Source organism: Periophthalmus magnuspinnatus, chromosome 6, assembly GCF_009829125.3.
Source record: "Periophthalmus magnuspinnatus isolate fPerMag1 chromosome 6, fPerMag1.2.pri, whole genome shotgun sequence".
Lineage (NCBI taxonomy): Eukaryota > Metazoa > Chordata > Actinopteri > Gobiiformes > Gobiidae > Periophthalmus > Periophthalmus magnuspinnatus.
The window spans coordinates 8,877,871-8,903,008 of record NC_047131.1 but is presented as its reverse complement, the minus strand read 5'-3'; the positions used below and the strand labels follow the sequence as shown (position 1 = coordinate 8,903,008).

The following is a 25,138-nucleotide window of genomic DNA, read 5'->3' as shown; positions in this document are numbered from 1 at the left end:
TCCGAGTGTTCATGGTCCTGTTTAGGAGTTTGATTTGCAACAAAAAGGTGAGAGTGACTAACTGAAAAACTGTTGGCTAATTCTAATGCTAGCTAGCTCGTGACTGTAAAGTTGTTTGAGACGGACTTGTTTAACAGCACAACATCAGCTGCAAAGTATCAATATTTATGGAGAATTGACACGTGGGAGCATGGGTGACGTAGGCTTGTACAGAATCTTACAGCTAAACGTTTGAGTAGGGCCTGGGAGAGATCACTAGATTACTCAAACATGGATGGCATTTAAAACCACTTGAGGCATGTTTTTGACGAGGGAACATCGATATAACATGGTTGCATAATATCCCGTATATCGCACTGAATCAAAACAAAAACACTACACATGAGTACAGTGCTACCTGCATCTGCCCCGTATCAATCACACCCTTTAACACATCATCTAAAAAAAAACAATACAAACATTTTAAAACTGAGGAATGAGGAAATTCTTGACAAATCGAGCTGCTTTTGTGAGCTTGGCTGCGGTCCAGGTGATGCTATCATAGCGAGACGCATGGTCCGAATTATCCCAAACTAGATTCAGATGTTTTTCGGCGCATCAAAAGGCGTTGGCGCTGGTAATAAGCCCTGAAAAGACCCTGGGACGGGATCGGCGAAGGACCCTAGAGGAAGACGTGGGTAATGCGGGGCGACAGGCGAGGGGTTAAAATAAGCATTGAATTGGAGCGCCTCTGGTTTTTGTCGCTTTTGTCGGTTTAGCTGACATTTGGGTCTTAATAAAACATTTTGGAAGACGAGATTGGAGCAAATTGTGGCTAGTCAAAACAACATGCTAACACAGGAGCGGCCCCTGGGGTTATGTCATGACAGCAAGTCACAGGGAGGAAAGACTTAGAAAGATAAAAGATATGAAGAGGACAAAAGTTATGTTGAATAAACTATAATAAGTCAGGAATAATTAGCCTATAGGATTTTTATTATAGCTTCACTGTTTAACTTTTCTAGTAGGGGGTTTGCTACATGTTTGTCTCCATGGAGATGTTATTGCTTTGCCAGGGATGTTTCACAGTTCGGCATTAAACTCACCTATGTTGCATTTTATCGCTGACATATACCTCGGAAACATGCGTTCTAACTTTGAGCACGAGCACCTCTTCACAGATCTGACCTGTAACTTGGCGTGTGTCTGTGGAAGGTAGATAAGTTTAATGCCATACTGTGGAGCATTCCCGGGAAAAGCAATAACAATTCCGTGGAGACAGGTGATGATGCATTATATATAATTCCTGGTTTTCAGTGGTCCATAGTTATTCCTCACTTACTTTATGCATTCTGAGCATTCAAATTATTCACCATGATGAGTTTATAAGCACTTTTCACAACTTTTCAGACCTGTGTTAAACAGATTTGGCCTTGGGATTAAATGATTTCAGAATGCACCTTTCACACACGTGTTCTTGAAACTTTTACAAGCACAGGTATGATGAAAACTAGAATGTGGGCTTCACGTGGCAACAGAACATTTTAAAATCACTAGAGTTTAAAACAGAGCTGGAGAATGCTGTTATAATGTTGTTTCCTCATCACAAACAGACCTGGAGTTATGTTTTGTTCATTCACACATGTTTATATTTACACGGAGTTCTTCTCTCAAACAGAAAACACTCTGTTCCACCTTGTGATGTCATCATGTGGTAATACAGGAAGTGCTCCACTGTGTTTTTAAACTCCACACACCTTCACTAGAATCATTTGGATCATTTCTGCTCTGGAATTGTCAATTTCTACTAAACTAAAGGTTAAAGGAGCTGCTAACTTCAACATTTGTGGATCAGAAGTTTGGATATGTCTTAAAAAAAAAACCCTAAAAGACCAAAAAACAAAAAAAACAAAAAAGAATCTCCCATAGAATTACATCTAGCTGAAATTAAACATGAATGTGACACAAGACGCCAGCAAAGTTACGTAGTGCTTCTTTAACAATGCAATATAAACAAATCTTACGAAAGTTGAGGAATTCTCTTGCATTATTCTTGTGTCCATGAGCAAGACACTTCACCTCCCCGCTCGCGTGTGTATGATATAACGTCCTCTGCCCGTGTGAAGGGTAGTCACATGTGTGTTAAGTATCGCGTGGCTTTAAATAGGCCTCTGTGGTTGCAAGTGTTGAGTTGACATCTTGTTTTATTATAGATAAAAACCTCAGATCATCTTTTGGAATTATTTTGGTTTATGTGGGAGAAATTAAAGTGAATTTACAACAAACAATGTGGCCCCGGCGGCTTCAGAGCACTGGCGAAAGAACATGGTGTGGTTAGTTCTGGTCGTTCCCTCGACCACAATCAAAACAAGACCAAATCATAACGAAAACAAGACCATACCAAAACTGTGAAAAGCACAAACCGAAACAAGATCAGACTGACTCGTATACGCCCATGAAGTACTATGGAACCTACTGCACAACTACACAGATACACAGGACACATGGGACTATAAAAGAAAGTACTACCAAATCACATTCTAGTGTCTAAATGAAGATATCATCGAAGCATCGGAATCGGTATTGACTATTGCATCTGTTTCTCAGTATCTATTTAAAGTCTGAAATTTTAGTATTGTGACACAAATAAGCAACTCCAGACCTAAACCGGACTTGAGACAGCACCAAAGTCCAGATCAAAACCGGGTCCAAGTCCAAGTTCCGGGAAAATGAAAGATCTAATGTGTGTAAGCAGTAAGGCTAATGCTAATGCTAAAGAAATGTAAAAGTCATACGACATCTGAATATGCGGAAGTGGGCCAATGTGGTCTGACTCAGAAAGAATTCACATTTTGCAAAGTTTATTCCGATTCACTGTGGTCGAACATGTGCTCAAAATAACACATATTTACAATCAAAAGCCACAGAAATGAACAAAACTACAAAAATGGCGTCCACGTGTACCAGGTCACACTGATGATCCCTTGATGGACTAAAGCTGAAATTCCCACAGGTTAGAACTACACATTCCTCAGGAGGTTTTAACTTTAACTTTATCTCAATCTACCTGCTTAATTATGAGGGCGTAACAGTTTAAAATAAAACTACAAACACTGAAATATTGAAACTAAAATACACAAAGACACTAAAACAAATGATGATCCCGCACCACAACCCCCCGAAAATGGCCAATATTGGACACGCCCCTCTTCGTCTGGACCATGTGGAGACTCCGGTAAGTAGTAACTGGAAGTATTTAACTGAAATGAATAAGTATAACCAAATACAATATGTTATCTAGTATCTTGTGTACGTGTGGCATTTGTTTTAAAAGGTGGACTACGACTAAACAAAGACTAAACCAACAAAAATAGTTTAATAAAATTGCTTTAACGCCCACTTTGCCGCACTGAAACATGTCAGAGTTAACCTGGATCAGATGTGTGCGACAGTAGCTCAGTCGGTAGAGCGTTTGCCCACTGATCCAAAGGTTATTGGTTAATTGGTGCAGGGGTCAAGATCTACTGACCCACGGGTTGGAGGTGTGATTCTGGTTCCCACAAATTAACTCGCTGTTGTGTCTTTGGGCCTGTGATTTATGTGTTTTTTAACCTCTCAGGCCCTTTGTGTGGTCGTTAGTGCTGTTCTAACACATCATAGTTTAAGACTCTGAAGTGGGAATGACTAGTTTGAGCAGCATTCCACGGCATTTTTTTCATGCTGAAGGTGAGAAAAATCCCAGTTATACGTTGCCTGGAGTGTACTAGTCCAGACACCGGGAAATCTGTCCAAACAGAGACACAAACGAGGTCCAAGTCCAAGCCAGAGTCCTCACGAAGTACAACATTTTTATCAGTTCTTTAGAGTAATTTTAGAACTTTTTAGAACTAACGCAAAATACTTTTCTTCTAAATATTTTTGTTTTATACACATTTGAAATCAGATGATAATGTGTTCCTATTATTACAGTAGTAGTAGTAATAGTAGTAATAGTAGTAGCAGTAGTAGTAGTAGTAATAGTTGTAGCAGTAGTAGTAGTTGTAGTAATAGTAGTAGTAGTAGTAGTAGTAGTAGTAGTTGAAATATTGTCTGGATTAAGATACTTTCTTTTAGAACAGATATGGATGATGTCTTCCTGTTGCTACAACTTAGAATAGTTGTGGTAGTATTAGTAGCAGTACAGTAGTAGTAATTGTTACAGTAATAGTAATAGTGGTATGGAAGTAGTAATAGTAGTAGTTGAAGTAGTAATAGAATTATTGTCTGGATTAAGACCTGATGATGTCTTCCTTTTGCTACAACTCAGAGTAGCAGTGATAGTATTAGTAGCAATATAGAAGTAGTAGAACTAGTAGTATTAGAAGTAGTAGTGGTAGTATTAGTAGCAGTATAGAAGTAGTAGAAGTAGTAGTAGTATTTGAAGTAGTAGTGGTAGTATTAGTAGCAATATAGAAGTAGTAGTAGTAGTATTTGAAATAGAAGTGGTAGAATTAGTAGCAATATAGTTGTAGTAAAAGTAGTAGAATTTAAAATAGGAGTAGTAGTTGTTACAGCAGTAATAATAGTGGTATTAGAGTAGTAATATTAGTAGTAGTAGCATTTGAAGTAGCAGTAGTAGTAGTAGTAGTTGAAGTAGTGGTAGAATAATGGTCTGGATTAAGGCTTGATGATGTCTTAGTAGTGGTAGTAATAGTAACAATATTGGAGTAGTAGAAGTAGTAGTTGTTACAGTAGTAGTAATAGTGGTATGATAGTGGTAATATTAGTAGTAGTAGTATTTGAAGCAGTAGTAGTAGTAGTTGAAGTAGTGGTAGAATTATGGTCTGGATTAACATGATGATGTCTTTTTATTGCTAAAACTCAGAGGAATTCAAACTCTACTCCCAGAAAACAGCGGAGCAAATGTCCACAGACTGATTTTATAGAGACTTGGAGCGCGTGATGAAAGAGCTCAAAGGGCCCACGTTTCACCAAAGCCCTGAGAAAACATTTAAACATTTTTTTTTCCTGAAAAGTGGGAAAAACTTCAGAAAAACCCAGCGGCTACAATGGGGTCCAATTTCAGGCTGTCCTCAGAAAGTTCACACTGCTCCCAATCACTTCTGCTTTCAACATAGGTAAGACTGAAGAGGTGAGACCAGATTTTCACCATCTTAAAAACGTGAAAAAAACACAAACAGTTCTTTTCAAACTTTTCGCAGTGTTTCAAAGTAGTTCCTAACGTTCCTAACAATTCCTAGCCTCCCAGTAATTCACCATGATGAGTTTTTAAGCGCGAATAACATCGTCCAGGAACCGGAGTGAAGTGTTTCCATCACGGTAATGTTAATAACTACTAGCATGCTAACAGTGCACCAGCCTTACTTCCTGGTTCTTGGAGGATAAAAATGATTCATAATTAGATGCAGACACTACACAGGGTTTTCATTTTGAGGCTGTGAGATTATTATTCCATGTAATATGGTAAATCATACTTTGTACTCCTGTTTACGTGTGCGCCAACGTGGCATGAGATTGTATATGTACCCTGAACCTCCATATATGATGATACTTTGAAAGATCAGCTAAAAATGCTTGTTTTTGTGCACTTTGTCTTCATTGAACCCAGATAACAATCTGCGTGCTGTACATTTCTAGCTAATTATTGAGGAATTATGACGTGTGTTAACTAGTATATAAGGAGCCACAGTAGAGATGTAAAACAGGAGACAGTTGGTGTTTCATTCGATTGATGCCTGCATCTGCTGAATAAAGAGACTGATTTGAAACTGCCCGGCCTTCTCGACTCCTGCTTCTAGTTCGCCGTCCAGGAAAACTGACAAGGCTAAGAGTTGTTTTCATATGTCTGTACTGTAGTTTTACTTTATAACGTCAGCAAAATCAGGTATAATTCTAGTATGTTGTATCAGTGCTTTGCTCAGTAGCACAACAACAGTCGCCATAAGAGTCTTTTAAAAGAACTGCAGGTAAGTACAGAGCAGTAGGCAGGGGGCAGGTGACAACAGATGTTTTTAAAGTACTTAAACATCACTTTCAGGATAACTAAAAGCCTGAATTAGTGGTACTTGTGAAATGTAGCAATTAAGTAGTAAAAGTAGTGGTAGTAGCAGTAGAGGTGGTGTTTGTACTCACCTATGGACTCTAGCTGCGTGGCTGTAGTGGTTGTTGGTAGTTGTGGTGTTGGGCAAGGTGGAGGGTCACAGTCGTCTGAAAACTCTTTGAGTTGCTGAGTCTCTGTCAGAAAATCTTTGACGTAATCGAAGTACGACGCTGTGGCCCATCGCTCGTCTCTGTAGTGACACTGGAAGTCCAACATGATGGGGTCCTGTTCAGAGGAGAACAAGAAAAGAGTTAGAAAGAGAGTAGTGTCTGAAACTACCCAAAACTATTTGTAAAAATCCTTCAACTACTGTACTCTTGACCAAGACTAGCTCCCCCTGTTGACAGGTTGAGCGATAGGTCAAAAATGTAACTTTAAAGTTCACATGACAGGTTTTCATGCTTTAGTAATTCTGATTTGGTTTGATGGGACAGTATCTGTGACAAATATTTATCATAGATTTGTATTAGTTAAGCCATAGAAAATGAATTGGAAAAAACCCTTAAAAAAAAAAAAAAAAAATCACAAAATTCCATCTAGGGACAATTTACAATCAAAGAAGATACTTTCCTGACAAACATTTAACAAAATAAATCATTGGCTCTGTGCGCGACGGTAGGAGGGCGGAGCTCTAATGTAAAGTTTATGACGTTTTTGTCAAGTGGCGCTAAAATCAGTCAATCCAAAAAGATCAGACAGTGAACAGAGAGCTGCAGGTGGACGTCACTGACCACATGACCACACTTCACACATGAACAGAGACCTTCACTGGAGGACTCTTCTGCTTTTACAAAGGTACATCTTTGTGCATCAGGGCTAATGCTAATGCTAACTTTTACAAATAAAGTGTTAAATGTAACATAACAACTACATTTTATTAGTTGTAAAGATGACCCAATTATTCTTAGGTGTCAGTTATTTCAGTCAGTGCCGTTATTTAAATATTTATTAGGCTCCGAAATTAGCATTAGCATTAGCACCAACACAAGACGTATCATTGTGTGTCGGGACTAATGTGTCCACCTTTAGCGTGACTCTGCAAAGACCTCATAGAAATTACATTACAGAGAAAACGGCCTCATTGACCTTCCCTCTGACCAGAAGTAGCCGGCTGACGTCGTGCATTATTGTGTAATTTAGATGTATCCCTTGTTTACAGTGTGGTTGCTAGGTAACAGTGATGGAATTACCTCTACTTGTCCAACCAGGAAGTAAAAACATTTAAAAAAATCTATGGAAACTTTTGAATAAAATGTTGAATGTAATGATTTTAAGTATGTTTCAGTGAGATGTGATGTGTACTTTCAGACCCACAGAGGAAGTGAAGGTGTCAGGTTCTGATCTGGCACAGCTCTGAGTCTCGGCTACACTGTGGTAAACCACTGAGGTACTCACTCATAACACAAACTATTACACTGTGCTAACACCGACTTAGCTTGTTCTAGTCAGCAGCCAGAGATTTGGTACAAGTAGTAGTCATGGTATCTGTAGTATTTGTAGTAGTAGTCCAGCATTAGTGGTGGTTTAATGTTGTATCTCATGTACAGCCCTGTAAATATATGTAGTATTGGTAGTAGATGATAGTGGTTAGATGTTATCAGTTTGTCTCATGCACGCCCTTATAGCAGTGGTAATAGTCAGGTGAGTTGACAAGTGGAGGACAAAGGGGTCTGTTGTCTCTTGGGGCTTAGCAACCCAGATTCTGACCCTCTTCCTATTAATTTATATTAGAGGGGGCCCAAATGAGGATTCTTGCCCTGGGCCCCCCAAATTTCTGTTGACCTGCCTGGTACTAACAGTCACATTTTTATATAGCGCTAGTAGTACTAATAGAAGTAGTAATAGTATAGTAAGAGTAATATCGTAGTATTATCAGTAGTAGTGATAGTAGCAGTAACAGTGACAGTAGCAGTAGTAGTAGTTGTAGTAGTAGTAGTAGTATTAGTTTCATTGTTGTGTAGATGTTATCGGTGAGTCTCATGTACCACCCTGTGTAATCTGAGCCTTTTGTTTAAGGTGGATCCTGAACAGAAGCAGATGAAGTTACATCTGAACGTGCTCCAGGGCTCCCCGCTACACGTCTGGTCGAACCCAGGTCTAAGCCTGGTCTGAATTTGGTCTGAACTTGGTCTGAGCTTGGTCTGAACCTGGTCTAAACTTGGTTAGAACTTGGTCTGAACTTGGTCTGAACTGGGCTGAACCTGGTCTGAACTTGGTCTAAAATTGATATGAACTTGGTCTAAACCTGGTCTGAATCTGGTCCAAACTTGGTCTGAACCTGGTCAAAACTTGGTCTAAACTTGGTCTGAACTTGGTCTAAACCTGGTCTGAACCTGGTCTAAACTTGGTCTAAACCTGGTCTGAACCTGGTCTAAACTTGGCCTGGACTAGGTCAATGATACTGGTATCAAATCAATGTCACATTACTTATTTCTTAGTCATACACTGAGATCATGAATTACACTGGGTTACAAAAAAAAAAAAACATTTTTGAAAGTTGTCTGTTTTTTCAACTGAATTAGGACCATTTAGCACTGCTGAATCCAAAAATGATATCCATTTTTCTCAGTCAGGTCAGGTTTTTATGCTAATTTGATTTAGAAAAATCCGATCTTCTGACTAAATTGATTAAAATTTTGTGACATTATCAGTTGATTTTCTTTAATATTTCTCATCCAAAATATGTTTTAGGAGATAAAAAATAGTTTTCTAACAGAATGTATTAATTAAATGTTACATTATGTTAATTGATAAAGGTAAGTACATGTAAATTGGAACGTTACGTTATCATTGTGCAAAATTCAGGACATGAACTTCTGTTTTTATGAACCCCTTGAATGCTCAGCAGCAGGGATGTCTCTCTTCAGAGTCCAACAGTAATCAGCCATCATGACTGCATCCCAGCGTCCCTGATACCTGGTCTCCATCTCTTTTATGTCCTGATGGAATCTCTCCACCTGCTCATCACTCAGTGATCCCAGATTCTCAGGAAACCTGAACATTTAGCTCCTTTTGGGAAAAAGGATGTGGAGCATCATCATTAAAACCACACTGGAGGAATCTTTGTCACTGATGTCAGGAACTTCTACAAAGACAGGTACTGGAATTTCATCAGTGAGCTACAGGACGACGTGCTGATTCACGGTCAGGATACTTGAGGCTGCTCCGGTTCTTTCTGTTGATCCTAGTCACATCAATAGCCCAGAAGTGGCTTTTTTTTTTTTTTTTGTTTGTTTATTATTTAATGAAGGGACAATGCATATTAAGAACAGAGGCATGGGGAACGAATCCCACACCTGTAAATATGCAGGATTATAGCCAGTGCTAATTTTCATCCTTTGTCCCTATTGATGTCGGCTCCCTCCAAACCATGGGAATTCCAAACTTCAGACAACTCTTCTTGCCTTTAGTCCACTGACGCAGATACTCGGTGCATGACTTGCATACCATGTGTGGTGCCCAAGCTTCATCTTGGTCACCAAGTTTAATACCAAAATAAGCATGGTCAGCACGCTTTATGAAACTTGTGACTTGATTCCTGTTAGGAACATTGGTGTATTCACCGCAGCAGAATATGTCAGGCTTATTTTTGCAAGATCTTCTAATCAAAGCCATTTCATTCACTTGTAATATAAAAAAAAAAAACAATTAGTCATAAGTTGGCACATGCAAAATCTTCAGAATTTGTTTATAGCGTGAAATATAACAGAATTTTGCATCATATGACGTGAAAATACTCATACATGTAAACAAAATCGTCCAAAAACAAATATGTAGCTTAGTTCAGAACGTTGACCTGATTGAGCAAAACCAATGTGATTTTTGGATTCAGCACATCAAAATGATCCTAAATCAGCTAAAAAATCTTAGACAATAAATTTAGTGTTGACCAGTGTTATTAATCTTGGTATATCCCTATGAATCTGGTCTTGTCCTGGTCCAAGCCTGGTCCTGGTACAGTTCAAATATAAGAATATATCAAAATTGGGACTAAAACAGGACCAAACCAAGACAGTTCTATGCCCTCCCCACACATAGTCCTTTGATCCCAGGGCCAACCAGTGCTACATGTTGTTGTGTCCTCGGGCAAGACACTTCACCCATTTTGCCTATATATAAATGGCAGCCACACTTTCATCTTTCTAACCCAGGAAAGCAAAAATAGCTTATTAAAAGAACAGTCTCAAAATGCTCTGTCCCACCTTGTGATGTCATGACGTGGTAGTTTTCAAGTCCTTTTACCTTTAGTTCAGTAGAGATTGGCAATTCCAGGGCTGAAATTGTCCAAATGATTCTAGTGAAGGTGTGTGGAGTTTAAAAACACCACATGATGACATCACAAGGTGGAACAGAGTGTTTTCCATTTGAGAGAAGAACTCGGCCTAAATATGCAGGGTTTGTGTGTGAAATAAAACAACTTGAGGTATGTTTGTGATGAGGAAACATTATAACAGATCAGAAAAAGCCTCTGATCCCTTTAAATAGTAAGACGAGCATGACGAGTTTATCCAGTTTTCCATTTTGACATTTTTGCGGTTTGGAAATATATTGTAAATTAAATGATGTTGTAAACCAATTACTTAGCATTAACTAATTTGTGAGAAGAAGCTTGTAAAGGACGACTTCAGCTTCCAGTCAAAAGTTTGGATACACCGCATTTCTTTACATTTATTTTCTTTACGAGACATCAAATATATGAAGCAAGATATATGGAATTATGCAGCAAACACAAAATATATATACAGTATTTTGAAACGCTGGAGGGACTATGTCTCTTGGTTGGCCTGGGAATGCCGTGGGGTCCCACCGGAGGAGCTTGAGGAAGTGTCTGGGGTGAGGGAAGTCTGGGAGTCCCTGCTTAGACTGTGCAAACCTGGCCCTGATAAGCATAAGAAAATGCATGGATAATGTAAATTCAACCCATCATTGTAAGAAAAGTTTCAACAATATCATCAACTAAATAAAAACATGTTCCACTTTCTGAATTCTTTGTTACTATGGATACGCCTGGATGACTGACAGGTTACACCACTGCTGTTATCACTATGGGGTCTGCGGGTCTGTGGGGTCTGCGGCTGCTCCTCATATGGTCCACGGAGGACTTAGTGAATAATAAATGAGTCATGTTTAACACAATGGAGAGGACAGCTGTGGAGCAGGGCTGGGGAGGGCGAGGTCTGTGTAATGTTACACTGCACATGAACAATGATAAATACATGAAGAGGCCACAAGTGGATGACATGTTCTACAACGGTCAAGTTTAAGTCCTGGTTTAGTCCTGGTTTAGTCCTGGTTTAGTCCTGGTTTAGTCTTGGGTTAGTCCTGGTTTAGTCCTGGTTTAGTCCTGGGTTAGTCCTGGGTTAGTCCAGGGTTAATCCTGGGTTAGTCCTGGTTTAGTCTTGGATTAGTCCTGGTTTAATCCTGTATTGACTCCAGTTTAAAGTATAAAATTGGGCAAAATTGACAAAAATGAAAGTATACATTTTTAGAGCATTTTTGGTATTTTTTCTCAAACCAACAGAAATTTTCTAAAACGTGTTTTTAAAGTTTTTAAAATTTCCCACAAAAGTGCAAAAAAATCACCTAGATTAAAAATGATCATATCTTAACAGGTAGTGCCACCACAAAGAGTGGGTGGGGCACAATAGGGGGTTGGTGTCTGTGTAGTCCCTCAGTCGTCCAGATTCAAAGTAAAAAGCCAAATCTTTCATCTGGACAAAAAGTTGTAGGAGAAGACAAAGGGAGATGCACTGTGATCCTGAACAGCCTCGTCAGTGACACCACCACCTATGAACTACTGAAACGAGACCCTACCAGTGGGTACAAGAAGAAGATCATAGACGGTTTTACAGAAGCTGGAGAAGGAGGAAGTCGTTGATAGACGGCTGTATTACACACTCTATCCTGGTGACTCCATTCCTTGTATCTATGGCCTCCCAAAAATCCACAAAGAAGAAGGAATACCCATTATATGTTGCATTCGTACGACTTTTTGTCCAGTTTGACTTTGGCTTTTCACAGTGGCTCAGTTGGTAGAGTGTTTGTCCACTGATCTGAAGGTTGATGGTTCAAATCCTGCTCTCGACATGAACACCATTGGTAGAGCGATCATATCCACTGTCCCACAGGTTGGCGGTGCAATTCCAGCTCCCACAGATGAATGCTACCGTTTTGTCCTTGGGAAAGACACTTAACCCACCTCGTCCCCAGTGTCTGTGTTCACTGGTGTGTGAATGTGTGTGTGAATGGGTGAGTTATTCCTTGATGTAAAGTACTTTGAACGTGGAAAAGCGCAGTATAAAAATGTGACTTTGGCTTCCTGGTGATACTGAGAACTGAATCCACAGACACTCCACTCACACAAGGCACACACCAGATGTCACACACACAGAGAACAGTTCTTCTTACCAGAGGGCCCATCTTGATCCTTGAGCCTTGGAGCATTTGTATGATTATACTAATGTCTTTACGGTTCGTTGAAATGTTTCCAAACTTGTGCGACAGATCCTTTAAACTCTCCTCCAGGTAGAAGACGTTGAGTTTGACCCAACACATACCCCCCTGCAACGCACAGACACAAAGGGTTAATCAGAGAGACAGTGGCACAGTGGGCGCAGTGATCGCCCTGTTACTGAAGGGTTATGAAGTAATTGTGTGATTAAGCCAGTCCTACCATTTAATTAATGTTCAAAAACTGAGTTGGATTTGTCTGTCCTGCCCTGTACCCCATTTTGTTTCCATGTTTAGTTATAAATTGGTTTACTGTGGACTGTCCATAAACTGTATAAATAATCAGAATCAGAATCAGAAGACTTTTATTGCCATTGTTTGTGAACACAGTACTAGGAACTTACACACTGAAAAAAATACAAATACAAATAAGGGCATGCACAAAGTTAAAAAAGATATGCTTAAAAAATAAAATAAAATACTTAATATAAAAATAGGTAGAAAATATATACAACAGCAGCATCAGGTGCATCATAAACGGACATTGCTAACTCGCTAGCCGCGTTCCACGTAGGAAGTGGGCATGGGCACACTTCCTACGCTCCATTAACTCTGGTATTTTTATTTCACTATTGTGTCTGTAAATCAAGAACATCTGAACATTAATAACTCGTGAGGTTCCTCCCGCCCCGCTAGCGTTAGCAATGTTGACAATGTTGCTAAGTGCCCGCTCCGTGCTAAAGCAGGGGTGTGAAACCAATCCTAGTTTTCACCAGTACACGCCCACTGTTACGTACGCACTTCCTTCTCCAGTTTTATTTTCTTAAACAGTGATCCTTGTAGGCAGCGTCATTTTTGTACAAATGAAAAAAATAAAATAAAAATCGTTAGCTGTCCATAGGAGGGACCGATAGCAGCGGCGCTTTGTTTAGATGATGTTTACGGCAACATCAGCTCACATTGGACACCAGTTTTCTAACACGGAAGTCAGTGGATTTGTTTCTTTTATTACATCGTTTTTGATGAATATTGTGATTTAAAATGTGCAATTTATAACACAGTGATCCACGGGTGTCAGAGATTAAACAGAATCTGTGCTGCAGCTACAGGACATAAAGTCTTACCTCTTCTCTTGGAATGTAACGCACTGGAATTTTGTAATCTTTAGGAATATTCTGTCTCTGAAAAACAAAACACAACACAGCTGTTTTAGTTTCAGCTGAAGTAAAACGTTGTGTGTTACTCAGTCTCTTATTATAATAACTTTACAAATAAACCACAATGGGACTGGTTCAATGGAGTTTCACTTTAATTACATTATGGCCAATTTGAACCTGCTGCAGTGTTTATACATGGACCTATTAACATTTAAAGTAGCTCAAAAAACTAAAAAAACAAATCTGGTTTTGTCTAGATGTAATTTTTACTGCTACTAATAAATCTTATTGAATTTCCAACTACTACTACTCCTACTACTACTCCTACTGCTACTGCTACTACTACTTCTACTACTCCTACTGCTACTGCTACTACTACTTCTACTACTGCTACTACTACTACTCCTACTACTACTTCTACTGCTACTACTACTCCTACTACTACTGCTACTACTACTTCTACTACTGCTACTACTACTACTCCTACTACTACTTCTACTGCTACTACTACTCCTACTACTACTGCTACTACTACTTCTACTACTGCTACTACTACTACTCCTACTACTACTTCTACTGCTACTACTACTCCTACTACTACTCCTACTGCTACTACTACTCCTACTACTACTAATACCACTACTACTGCTACTACTACTACTACTACTGCTACTACTACTACTACTACTACTACTACTGCTACTGCTACTGCTACTCCTACTACTACTACTGCTCCTCCTCCTCCTCCTCCTCCTCCTCCTCCTCCTCCTCCTCCTCCTCCTCCTCCTCCTCCTCCTCCTCCTCCTCCTACTACTACTACTACTACTACTACTACTACTACTACTACTACTACTACTACTACTACTACTACTACTTTTACTCCTACTCCTACTACTCCAATAGTACATATGTTTTCAGTTCTGACCAGAATAGTGAGCTTGAGGATGTCGTCCGTCACTGGGTTGCCGTGGAACTCGAGCGCTTGTCCTCCAAACACGATGAACAGCAGTAACTGGACACAGACGCGTATCCAACTCTGTGGAGAAACACAATACAACAGCTGTAAGTACTAATACTGCAATACTACTACTTCCATACAAAAACGTCACCCAAACATGTAGGGGGTCAGGGGGTTCTCCACCAGAAAAAAAAAAAAAAATGCAACCTCACTCAAAACGTGTATTTTTTAAATAAATTTCATAAATTCACTATGCAACGAATTTTCTGTTGTCAAAGTTGAACACAAAAAAACATTTCTGTAGCACATAACCTAAACTGGCACTCATTCTGATTTGTTCATGGTTTGAGCCCAGTTTAGTCCTGATGTAGACTTGGTTTGGTCTGGTTCTAGTCCTGGTTTAGTCCAGTTACAGTCCAGGTTTAGTACCAGTTTTGTCACTACTTTGAAATGGTAAGTGCACATTTATGAATGCAACCAATCCTTTCAGTGAGTTACTATTTGACAGGTTACCCAATAGTACTGATAAACGACAGGAGCTATGCACAAACCACACCTCAGATTCACTAAATCTATATAACACACTACTACTACTGCTACTATTACTACAACTATTATACTATTATTACTGATAGTATCTATAAACATCAGGAGCTCTGCAGAAGCTACACCTCAGATTTACTGAAACTATTTGAGCTGTTTATCAGTTTAAATGACTTCTCTAATAAAGGACGGTCCTGTCTGTCAAGTCAACACCTTGTCAGCACACAGGATTTATTAGGCCAATAAAACTGCACACTGCACTCACAACACTACACCAGCAGGGGGAGCTCATGCAAAAACTACTATTCATGCAGAAAAACAAACAAACAAAATAGAAAAACTAGACTAAATATTGTGTTTATATAGTTTTTACAGATACATTCAAAAATGCCAACTCTTCAGCTCCATCCCTCATTTCCTCTTTCTGCTGTTGTCCCAGAGAAATATTTATAATTTAAATAAAATTATGATTTAATGAATACACATTTTGTTTGACCGAGACTCCATCAACCAATTAATGGAATAAACGACTCAAGCCCCACAGCTCTAGAAGTTTTGTTTTTCGAATATTGACTTTACTGATGGAGACATGTCTTAAGAAAATATTATTTCTGCTTTGACTCAAATATTCCACATTAAAGCATTATCTATTTTGCATTTATGGTTTCATACAAAACATTAAAAACATGCATTCTGTCTGTGAGTGAGCTCGACTGACCTGTAACCAGTAGTGGAGCGTGATCAAGTGAGAGTCATAAAGTACTGCACATGGATACATTTACTTTTACTACATTTGAAAGCAGGTATCTGGACTGAAAAGTAAAAGTATTTTTTTATTATAGTTTGAGACCTGCTGAAAAGTCTGAGGGTTTATTTTTAACACGTTCATAATTTGAGCAAAAAAATAAAAACAAACTTACTTTATATACTTTTACATTTGAATCATGTACTTTAATACTTTTATTTGGTAGACTTTTTCATGTGATACTTTTGCTTTTACTTGAGTATTTTTTGCTCCAGGATCTGTACGTTTACTTCAACTAGTAGCAAAATTGAGTATTTCTTCCACCACCGCCTGTAACTTGTTAGCATCCCGTACTTGTTTCCACGGAGATAGATCAGTGAAATGCTGTACTGTGAAACACTTAAGGCAAAGCAATAACATCTCCATAGAGACCAGCAGTTAGTGAACCCTGCACCCTGAAAGTGAAGCAATGCACCATTACTTTCTTCCCAGGATTCTGGACAAAGTTCAGTTGTACATCTCCGGAGTTTGGAGTGTTTTGAATGTTCCTTCTAATGCATCAAAAACGAGTCAAAATTAGGACCATGCAGCGTTCCGACGGGAAACAGTCCCAGATTCCACAGCACAATCACAAAACAAAACAAAAACAATATTTACTCAACATGAAACGATGAAACGGCACGACAAAGCCACTCTCCACGTCCTTATTTTAGATTTGTCTCGACACACAGTAGCTTATGTTATATTTTCAATCCCTCTTTCATTTTAAACAGTTTACAGTGGTTCAAAGTTACTCCTCACTTACATTATGCATTCTGAACATCCTAATGATTCACCATGATGAGTTTATAAGAGCTTTTCACAACTCTCAGAGACCAGAGAGTTTTGACATGATGGTAAAGCTAATGACAACTAACTTTTATTAAGATGCAGCCAGTACACAGCAGAGTTATTTTGACCTCAAGTGCTGCTTATACAATATATATATATATATACATACATATATACAGGGGCAAGACATATTTTGCATAAACACATAAACATAACATAGAGACTTATTTGGATCTTTATTCTGTCAATGCTTTTACTGTGTGAGGGAAACAAATCTGTATGTAGCCTGCATTCTTATTGGTATAAAAAGGTCATACATATACACATAAAGTACAAGTGAGTCTCATTCTCAGTTTATGGACAGGCCTCATGTGAAAGAACCTCCGGAATTCACTCACTGAGGCTGCACTAGCACTCAGTCATGATTGTCTGCATGTGCTGGGGTTTAGGTAGAGAACATTCAGATCAGAGAGAGGAATTTTAGGTTTGAAACAACTGGATTTCGGCTTTGAAACTGGCAACACAAATGAGGGTCATGTGATTCTCATTCTGGTTTCTGGCTGAATAATCGTCTTGAACCAAAATACCAAATCATTACATCTTGTCCGTCGTGCCTAATGTTTTTAAGACCACATGAGAATTACAATTGTTACCAGTAAAAGTCATTTAATTTGAACTTGTGCACTTTGTATCTGGGACATAGAGAGGTCAAGTTTATGAGTTTTCAGAATATTACACACACTTCCTTTCGATAAGGAGCCGGGACGACCCCATTCCATGAGCTTACGTAACGTCTTCAGGTGTTCATGTTTTTCACAGTGTCTCTTATATACTGACATACATATGTAAATAGAACATGTATGTGCACAGTATGTAGTGTGTATGAAGCATGAGTGTGTAAACGTGCATGTGTATGTGTTACATGTATGTATATGATGTTGACCACTGTGGAAAAAAACAAACAAACATTGAAATGAATAAATAAATGGAGGTGTGTGGTATTTTGATGTGTATTTTGATTGGCACCTGTGCTATGGTGACATTACTGCACTTCCTTGTATTAGGCTCAGTATTTGTGTAATTGTGACACAGTTACTTCCTCCAGATCAGCAGATAAACAGAGATTATAAATCACATTAAACAACACACTCAGCTTCAGACTCAGTGTTAAACTCAGTGTCAGACTCAGTGTCAGACTTGGTTCTGACTTCTGAGTGCTCAAGTCTCAAATATGTTGTGTTTTTGTCTTGTGTAAATCTTTAAATGGTCATGATGAATGGTCACATTTTTCTATAGCGCTTTTTCACCTTCAAGACACTTTACAAGCCCTGACCCATTCACACACACACACACACACACACACACACTCATACGCCAGACTACAGAGACACCGGGTGGGTTAAGTGTCTTGTTAAAGGACACAACAACAGTATTCATCTGTGGGAGTTGGAATCGCACCGCCAACATGTGGGCCAGTCTACCAATGATGTTCACGCTGAAAGTGGGATTTGGACCGCCAACCTTCGGATAAGTGGAGAAACACTCCGCTAAACGAGCTACAGTCGTCTCTCATCATTTCTCATTTATCTTTGATTCTGATGGCATGTTCTTATTCTCTTTCTGGTCTTGATCAAATACGACTGTGGGTAAAACATATGGTTAAAATCTCGTACAAGTCGATTTTCTATAACCAGATCATTTCCCCACAGAGCCACTGCTGTGTCTGGTGTAAGAGATCAGCCTCAGTATCTGTGGAAACTACTGGAGAACTCAAATAACTTCTGATAAGAGTCAAATCAGTGTCACGACTGAAGGAGATATTTTGGCCTCAGAAAAGCTCTGATCTTTTCATAGAATAATTAAAACTGGGGCTAAACGATTTGGGGAAAAAAAAAATCATATTAATAAAAAACCCTCGAACTAATGAAATTTATGTTTAACTAAAAATATTCTGTTGAAAGTTCACATTTTAAAAGCAGAGGAACTGACCAAAAGAGCTGACAAACTAACACAAGAACCACATTTGAGAACATGTTTGTACAGATCTAAACTACAGGGTTAGAATGAAAAATAAGATCAGTTATAAGAGCTTATAAACTCATCTCTGTGAGTAATTAGGCTGCTCTGAATACATAAGGTAAGTGAGGAATAACTTTGGACCAATGCAAACCATTTCAAATTAACTAGATCTATTTATCTTATCTTGTATTGTCAAAACGAACATTAGCGAAAACCCCGCTGGCGTGCTGATCCGCGTGTTTTGACTGACGTCCGTGGGGTCAAAGGTCAAGCTTAGGGCAGTTATATGTGTCATTCAGATTAATGCGGGGGACTGTTTTAGACGTTGCACAACAGGGGAAACAAGGATTAAGGACAGACTTTTTCAAAGAGCCAAAAGAAGGCACCACCTGAACCTGCCGCTCACTGCAATATTCTTATGAAATCATGAAGCAGACCGAGCACGACTCTACAGCTGAGGGTCGATAAACTAGAGACTAAACCGGGACACATTATGAAACATGACAGAGCAAGGATCCATCTGACTCTCTCCTCTGCTCCATCTGACTCTCTCCTCTGCTCCGTCTGACCCTCTGCTCCATCTGACCCTCTGCTCCATCTGACCCTCTTCTCTGCTCCATCTGACCCTCTGCTCCATCTGACCCTCTCCTCTGCTCCATCTGACCCTCTGCTCCATCTGACCCTCTCCTCTGCTCCATCTGACCCTCTGCTCCATCTGACCCTCTCCTCTGCTCCATCTGACCCTGTCCTCTGCTCCATCTGACCCTCTGCTCCATCTGACCCTCTCCTCTGCTCCATCTGACCCTCTGCTCCATCTGACCCTCTCCTCTGCTCCATCTGACCCTCTCCTCTGCTCCATCTGACCCTCTGCTCCATCTGACCCTCTCCTCTGCTCCATCTGACCCTCTGCTCCATCTGACCCTCTGCTCCATCTGACCCTCTGCTCCATCTGACCCTCTCCTCTGCTCCATCTGACCCTCTGCTCCATCTGACCCTCTCCTCTGCTCCTTCTGACCCTCTCCAGACAGAGGTATTTATATAGTTAGTTTTACCGTGCCTGAAATGCAAAGCAATAGCAGGAAGCCAATAAACATCCTGTAAACATGTAATACAGATGCTGTAATTAGATTTATTTTAATTCGAGGAACTCAAAATCGTTATGCATTAAATTCAAAGAGCATTTCTGTGAATAGGCTAATGTGATCTAGTCTCACTCATGTTTGGATCAACTTAATATTACAGAGTGAGCTGGGCTTTGATTTGCTGAATGTGTGATTGTAAGACACAGGGAGAACATGCAAACTATATAACTCTATGGGAGATTCAGTGTCAGTGAGAGAAATCTCCAAAGTTATGATCCACAAATGTTGAACTTTATCTGTATTTGTTTGGGAATGGTCAGTGGAAGATGAAGCACTTAATGCTGTTTCTTAAGTAAAAGTAGAGATACCATAGCAAAAAATACTCAAGTAAAAGTAAGTAGAAGTATTAAAGTATCCATTTAAAAATCAAAGCTTCAACTGTAGTGATTTCAGTAAAAGATTTTTGCAAAAGTTTGTTCAACAGAAACATTTGAATCGATTCCCTCTGTTTTTATTTGTATATTTCTGTTGCTTAAACTATGACCCTGAGACATTTCAGCAGGTCTTTAACTATAATAAAAAATACTTTTACTTTTCAGTTGTTATGGATTTCTTTAGCATAAATCTTTATTTGTATTGTTATGGATCTTTTCAACCTAACCTTCGTAATACCATCTGTTGTTATGTATCGGGTGTATCTCTTGTTCGTGCGTCTATCGTCCTCCAGCCACTATGATTAGACTAAACTGGCAAGATTGTTTTGGTGGTATAAATACTCTGTATGTGTTTACATTTATCAGCTGAGGGCGTGACGACACTGATAGGGACAACAGCTCTTTGACAATTGTGCACAGTTGATTCAATAAACCAGATTTTTTGATTCAAGACAACTTCTCTGTTGATTTGACATCTTTAAGGCTTTTCACTATTAGAAATTCCACAACACAGTCCAGTTCAAAAATGTAGTGCAGTAGAAAGTACAGAAACCTGCTCTCAAATGTAGTGAAGTAAAAAGTATCCACTATAAAATGTACTTAAGTAAAGTACAGATACTTAAAATGTGTACTTTATTTTTTCACTTTTACTTTGCTGTGTTCCAGGAATTGGCTTCACAAATTTGTCAGTCTAACGTTCTTTCACGTCTTTGGAGTTTGGATAATGGCTCCACTTTCTGAAGCTGCTGTGAAAAAATGATTTGACTTTTATTTATTTAAACTGACAGGGAAGATACTGAACTTTATGCCAGTTTTTGTTTCATGTGGACAGGCCCAGTAATTACAGAGATACTGTAAACCATCATAAGGAAACAGCCTCCGGACTGTGGTCACATGGGTCTAAGGGTCTGACTCGTTCATACTGTTCATATTTTAGAAAGTGTGAGTAATACTTTCATTCATATCTTGATGGCCTCATGTTTCCATCAGTATCTCTCAGTATCAGTGTTTAATAGAAAAAAGTGTGTCCTCATGTATCCCTTTCTGTCAGATGCCCTTCCACTCTTCTATTTCTGCGTTTGTAATCTGTCTTGTACAGGTTTACTTAAGGACACTTTTCAATGCTCATAAACCGGTCTTCCGCTCTTTCTCTCCGTGCTAACCTCGTGCACTCTGATCCAGGCTGTTAGCCTCACAGTTAGCGCTCCTAAAACAGGCCTGGGGTCTGTGGAGTTTATGTGAGAGCTAACATGTCAGACTTTGCCAACGGAGCCAGCGGGACGAGGCATTCGAGGACAGAGCAGAGGCATTTTAACGAGACACATTCACAGAGCGTGAAACAAGCGATAACAGGAGAGAAAGAGGAGAGAAGAGAGGAAGATAGGGATCACAGTGAAGAGGGGATGTGTGCACGAGCAGTCAAGGGGAGTGGACACATGCATGACACAATCACCCAGCTATAGGTACTACGAATGGAACTACTACTACTACTACTACTGCTACCGCTACTATTATTGTCACTACTACTACTACAATGATCTACTACTAGGCCCACTATAACTCTTACTACTATTAAAGACACTCAAAGTACTTTATGATGCAAGACTCATTCACTCCACATTCGCTGATAGTATGTTCTAGAAAGTCGCCCTGGGACAGACTGTCAGAAGTGAAACTGCCAGTTTTAGTCCAGTTTTAGCCCTACTTTAGTCTTGGTTTAGTCCTGGCTCGTTTAGACCTGGTTTAGGCCTGCTTTAAACTTGGTTTAGTCCTGCTTTAGGCCTAGTATAACTTTAGTTTGGCCCTGGTTTATCTCTGGTTTAGCCCTGGTCAGTCCTGGTCTTTCTTGGTTTAGTCCTGGTTTATCTCTGGTTTAGCCCTGCTTTAAATTTCGCTTAGCCCTGGTTTAGTCCTGGTTTAGTGCTGGTTTTGTCCTGGTTTAGTCCTGGTTTAGTGCTGGTTTTGTCCTGGTTTAGTCCTGGTTTTGTCCTGGTTTAGTTCTGGTTTTGTCCTGGTTTAGTCCTGGTTTAGTCCTGGTTTTGTCCTGGTTTTGTTCTGGTTTAGTCCTGGTTTAGTCCTGGTTTTGTCCTGGTTTAGTCCTGGTTTTGTTCTGGTTTAGTCCTAGTTTTGTCCTGGTTTTGTTCTGGTTTAGTCCTAGTTTTGTCCTGGTTTTGTTCTGGTTTAGTCCTAGTTTTGTCCTGGTTTAGCTCTGGTTTAGCCCTGGTCTTTCTTGATTTAGTCCTGGTTTAGTCCTGGTTTAGGCCTGGTTTAGTCCTGGTTTAGTCTTGGTTTAGTCCTGGTTTTGTCCTGGTTTAGTCCTGGTTTAGTCCTGGTTTAGTCTTGGTTTATTTATGGAAATGCGAGAGCTATTTAAGGAATCAGCTGACCGATTTGCACCAAAATAAAACGACACAGATTCAAAATGGCCGCTTATGTAACCTTTTAGACATGAACGGGAAGTGGACCAGTCTGCCCTAAGTCGGCTACAACTAGAGATAAGTCGCCTATGACTTTGGATAACTGCCAACAGCTAACCACTCTGCCACGGTAACACGGGGAGAACATGCGCACTCCACTCAGAGAGATCAGAAGTCTAACCCACAACCTCGTAGTGAAAGGGAGGAAACAGGCTAACCACTCTGTCACAGTAAAACTACGCCTGGTGTGAATGCAGATGGGATTTTAGACTCATGATACTTCAAATACTCACAGTTTATGGGTGAGTATAAAAGCACACACATGTTTATGACCCACAGCTGCTCGTCTGTCAGCACTTACAGCCAGACAGGTGAATATCCTCAAACAGCTTAAGATAATAAATAACAACATGTGTGAGCTACAATATGCACGTTTTTAATTAGAAATAAACTGCAAATAAGGATTCAGTTCAGTGCACATTTTAAAAACAACCAGTGCTAGTTGTTGTTAGCGTTACAGTGTTAGCAAAACTCCGCTCTGGTGTCTGAGAGTTGTGAGAAGGGCTTATAAACTCATCCTGTTGAATAATGAGGATGTTCAGAATGCATAAGGTATATAACTTTGGAACACTACAATAAAATAAATACAAAAATAAATAAAAATACTTTGAATGTTCCACAGTAAAGTATTCAACCTGCATATCTCCATGGAAACAATAATAGATCTAGAAAAAAAGTTACATAGTGGAGCTTTAAATGACTAAACCAAGATTCAACAGCTTAAAAGTAAAACAATATGAATTCATCTCCAGTGTCTGCTGATGACACAGGCCTTTTCCTGTTGATAATTCAGTTTACAGTGTCGTTGAATGGGCGGGTTAGTATTACATAACAGTTATATAGCGTCTTTAAAGTGTGTGTTGGTCTGTCTACGGCACGTTTTGGGCGAGAGTGGCTCAGTTTGTAGAGCGTTTGTCCACTGATCTGAAAATTGCTGGTTTGAATCCCACTCTCGACTTAAACGCCATTTGTTAAGCGGTCAGATCCACTGATCCACAGATAAATGCTGTCATTGTGTCCTTGGGCAAGACACTTAACCCACCTCACCCCCAGTGTGTGTGAACACCGGGTGGAATGGGTGGAGCGCTATCTAAAATGTGACCGTTTAGCGTTTGTTGCACAATTTATGGTTGACGTTTATAGGGTAGGAGATAAGAGAAAGTCTAGTAGTGAGGAATCTGCTGAGTTTGCAACTTTAACAATGCGTCAAGACCAAAACAGTTCACCACTACTACTACTACTACTACTACAAATACATTTCAAATCTCTTAGCACAATCAGTTAAGGTTCTCAAAAATGGTATGGTAGTATAACTAATATCGAAACGAGATCATTTGAGCAGGTATTGATACTAAAAAAGCCCCAATCCTTCCTGAATGTCTTTAGAATAATCTTGAGCTGTATCTTGTATAAGTATAAGTATAAGACACATAGACTAGTACTAATACACCCATGGACCACTATGAACCTACTGGACACTGAGGGATCACACAGATATAAGGACACATGGGAATAGAAAAGAAAATACTACCATTTAATGTTGAAAATCACATTGTTTTGTCTAAAGAAGCCAGTACGTAATCAGAACTGCATAAGGTACAAAAGCAGCCAGTTAAATATTACACATGTTTGTATTTGTACTCAGTCATTTTAGATCAGTGGCGATGACAAACTACAGTCCCTCCATCCACCGCAGACCAGCACATGTTGTTTCATCATCTACTGTATTAGTACTTCCAGATCTAAACCAGGTCTTTAACAGGACTATTCTAGGTCTGAACCAGGACTAAACCAAGTCTAAACTAGGACTACAGAAGATATTGGATATGATTGGAAGAAGAAGAACAAGCTCGCACACTACTGCTTCCCCTCTCCTCTCCACGGATCTGACCTTTTACTTGTCCTGGTGGCATGAACTGCTTGTCTCCATGGATATTGATAAGTTTATTGCCTTATTGTGGAACATTCAAGGCAAAGAAACAACATCTCCATAGCGACAAGCAGCCATGTGAAGCAACAGTTGAGTTTTAGCGTCTAATCAGAGGGTTACCAGTTTGAATCTGACCTGAAACTGTCGGTGTGTCCCTGGGCAAGACACTTTACTCACTTTGATGACTCAGGAAGGGCATCTGGCATAAATTTTACGCAAAGTTCACTGTGACCACCCTGGATAAAAATGAGACCACTGGATATTTTGTACTACGATTCCTGCCTGATCTTAAGAATTATTTGAAGAACTTTATGTTTATTGTCCAAAAGTAGATCCACAAACATATTTTCGGCAAACTGTCCCCGTCCTGGTCCTGTTCAAACAACTGTGAGCTCTTTTTAAGGAGTCTGAATCTGAAATAATAAATACCAGG

The 25,138-nt window shown here is 39.5% G+C and overlaps 1 protein-coding gene across 1 annotated transcript in view; it reads right to left on the bottom strand.

The window, feature by feature from the left end:
• Positions 1 to 25,138, bottom strand: part of kitlga (kit ligand a) — a 74,499-nt gene that overhangs the window by 11,804 nt on the left and 37,557 nt on the right. Inside the window, exons 2-5 of the mRNA XM_033968321.2 lie at positions 14,612 to 14,722; positions 13,654 to 13,710; positions 12,488 to 12,640; positions 6,112 to 6,304 (exon numbers count right to left, since the gene is read on the bottom strand). Of these exons, the coding sequence (XP_033824212.1) occupies positions 6,112 to 6,304; positions 12,488 to 12,640; positions 13,654 to 13,710; positions 14,612 to 14,722 (514 nt within the window). The remainder of the gene's footprint in view (positions 1 to 6,111; positions 6,305 to 12,487; positions 12,641 to 13,653; positions 13,711 to 14,611; positions 14,723 to 25,138) is intronic.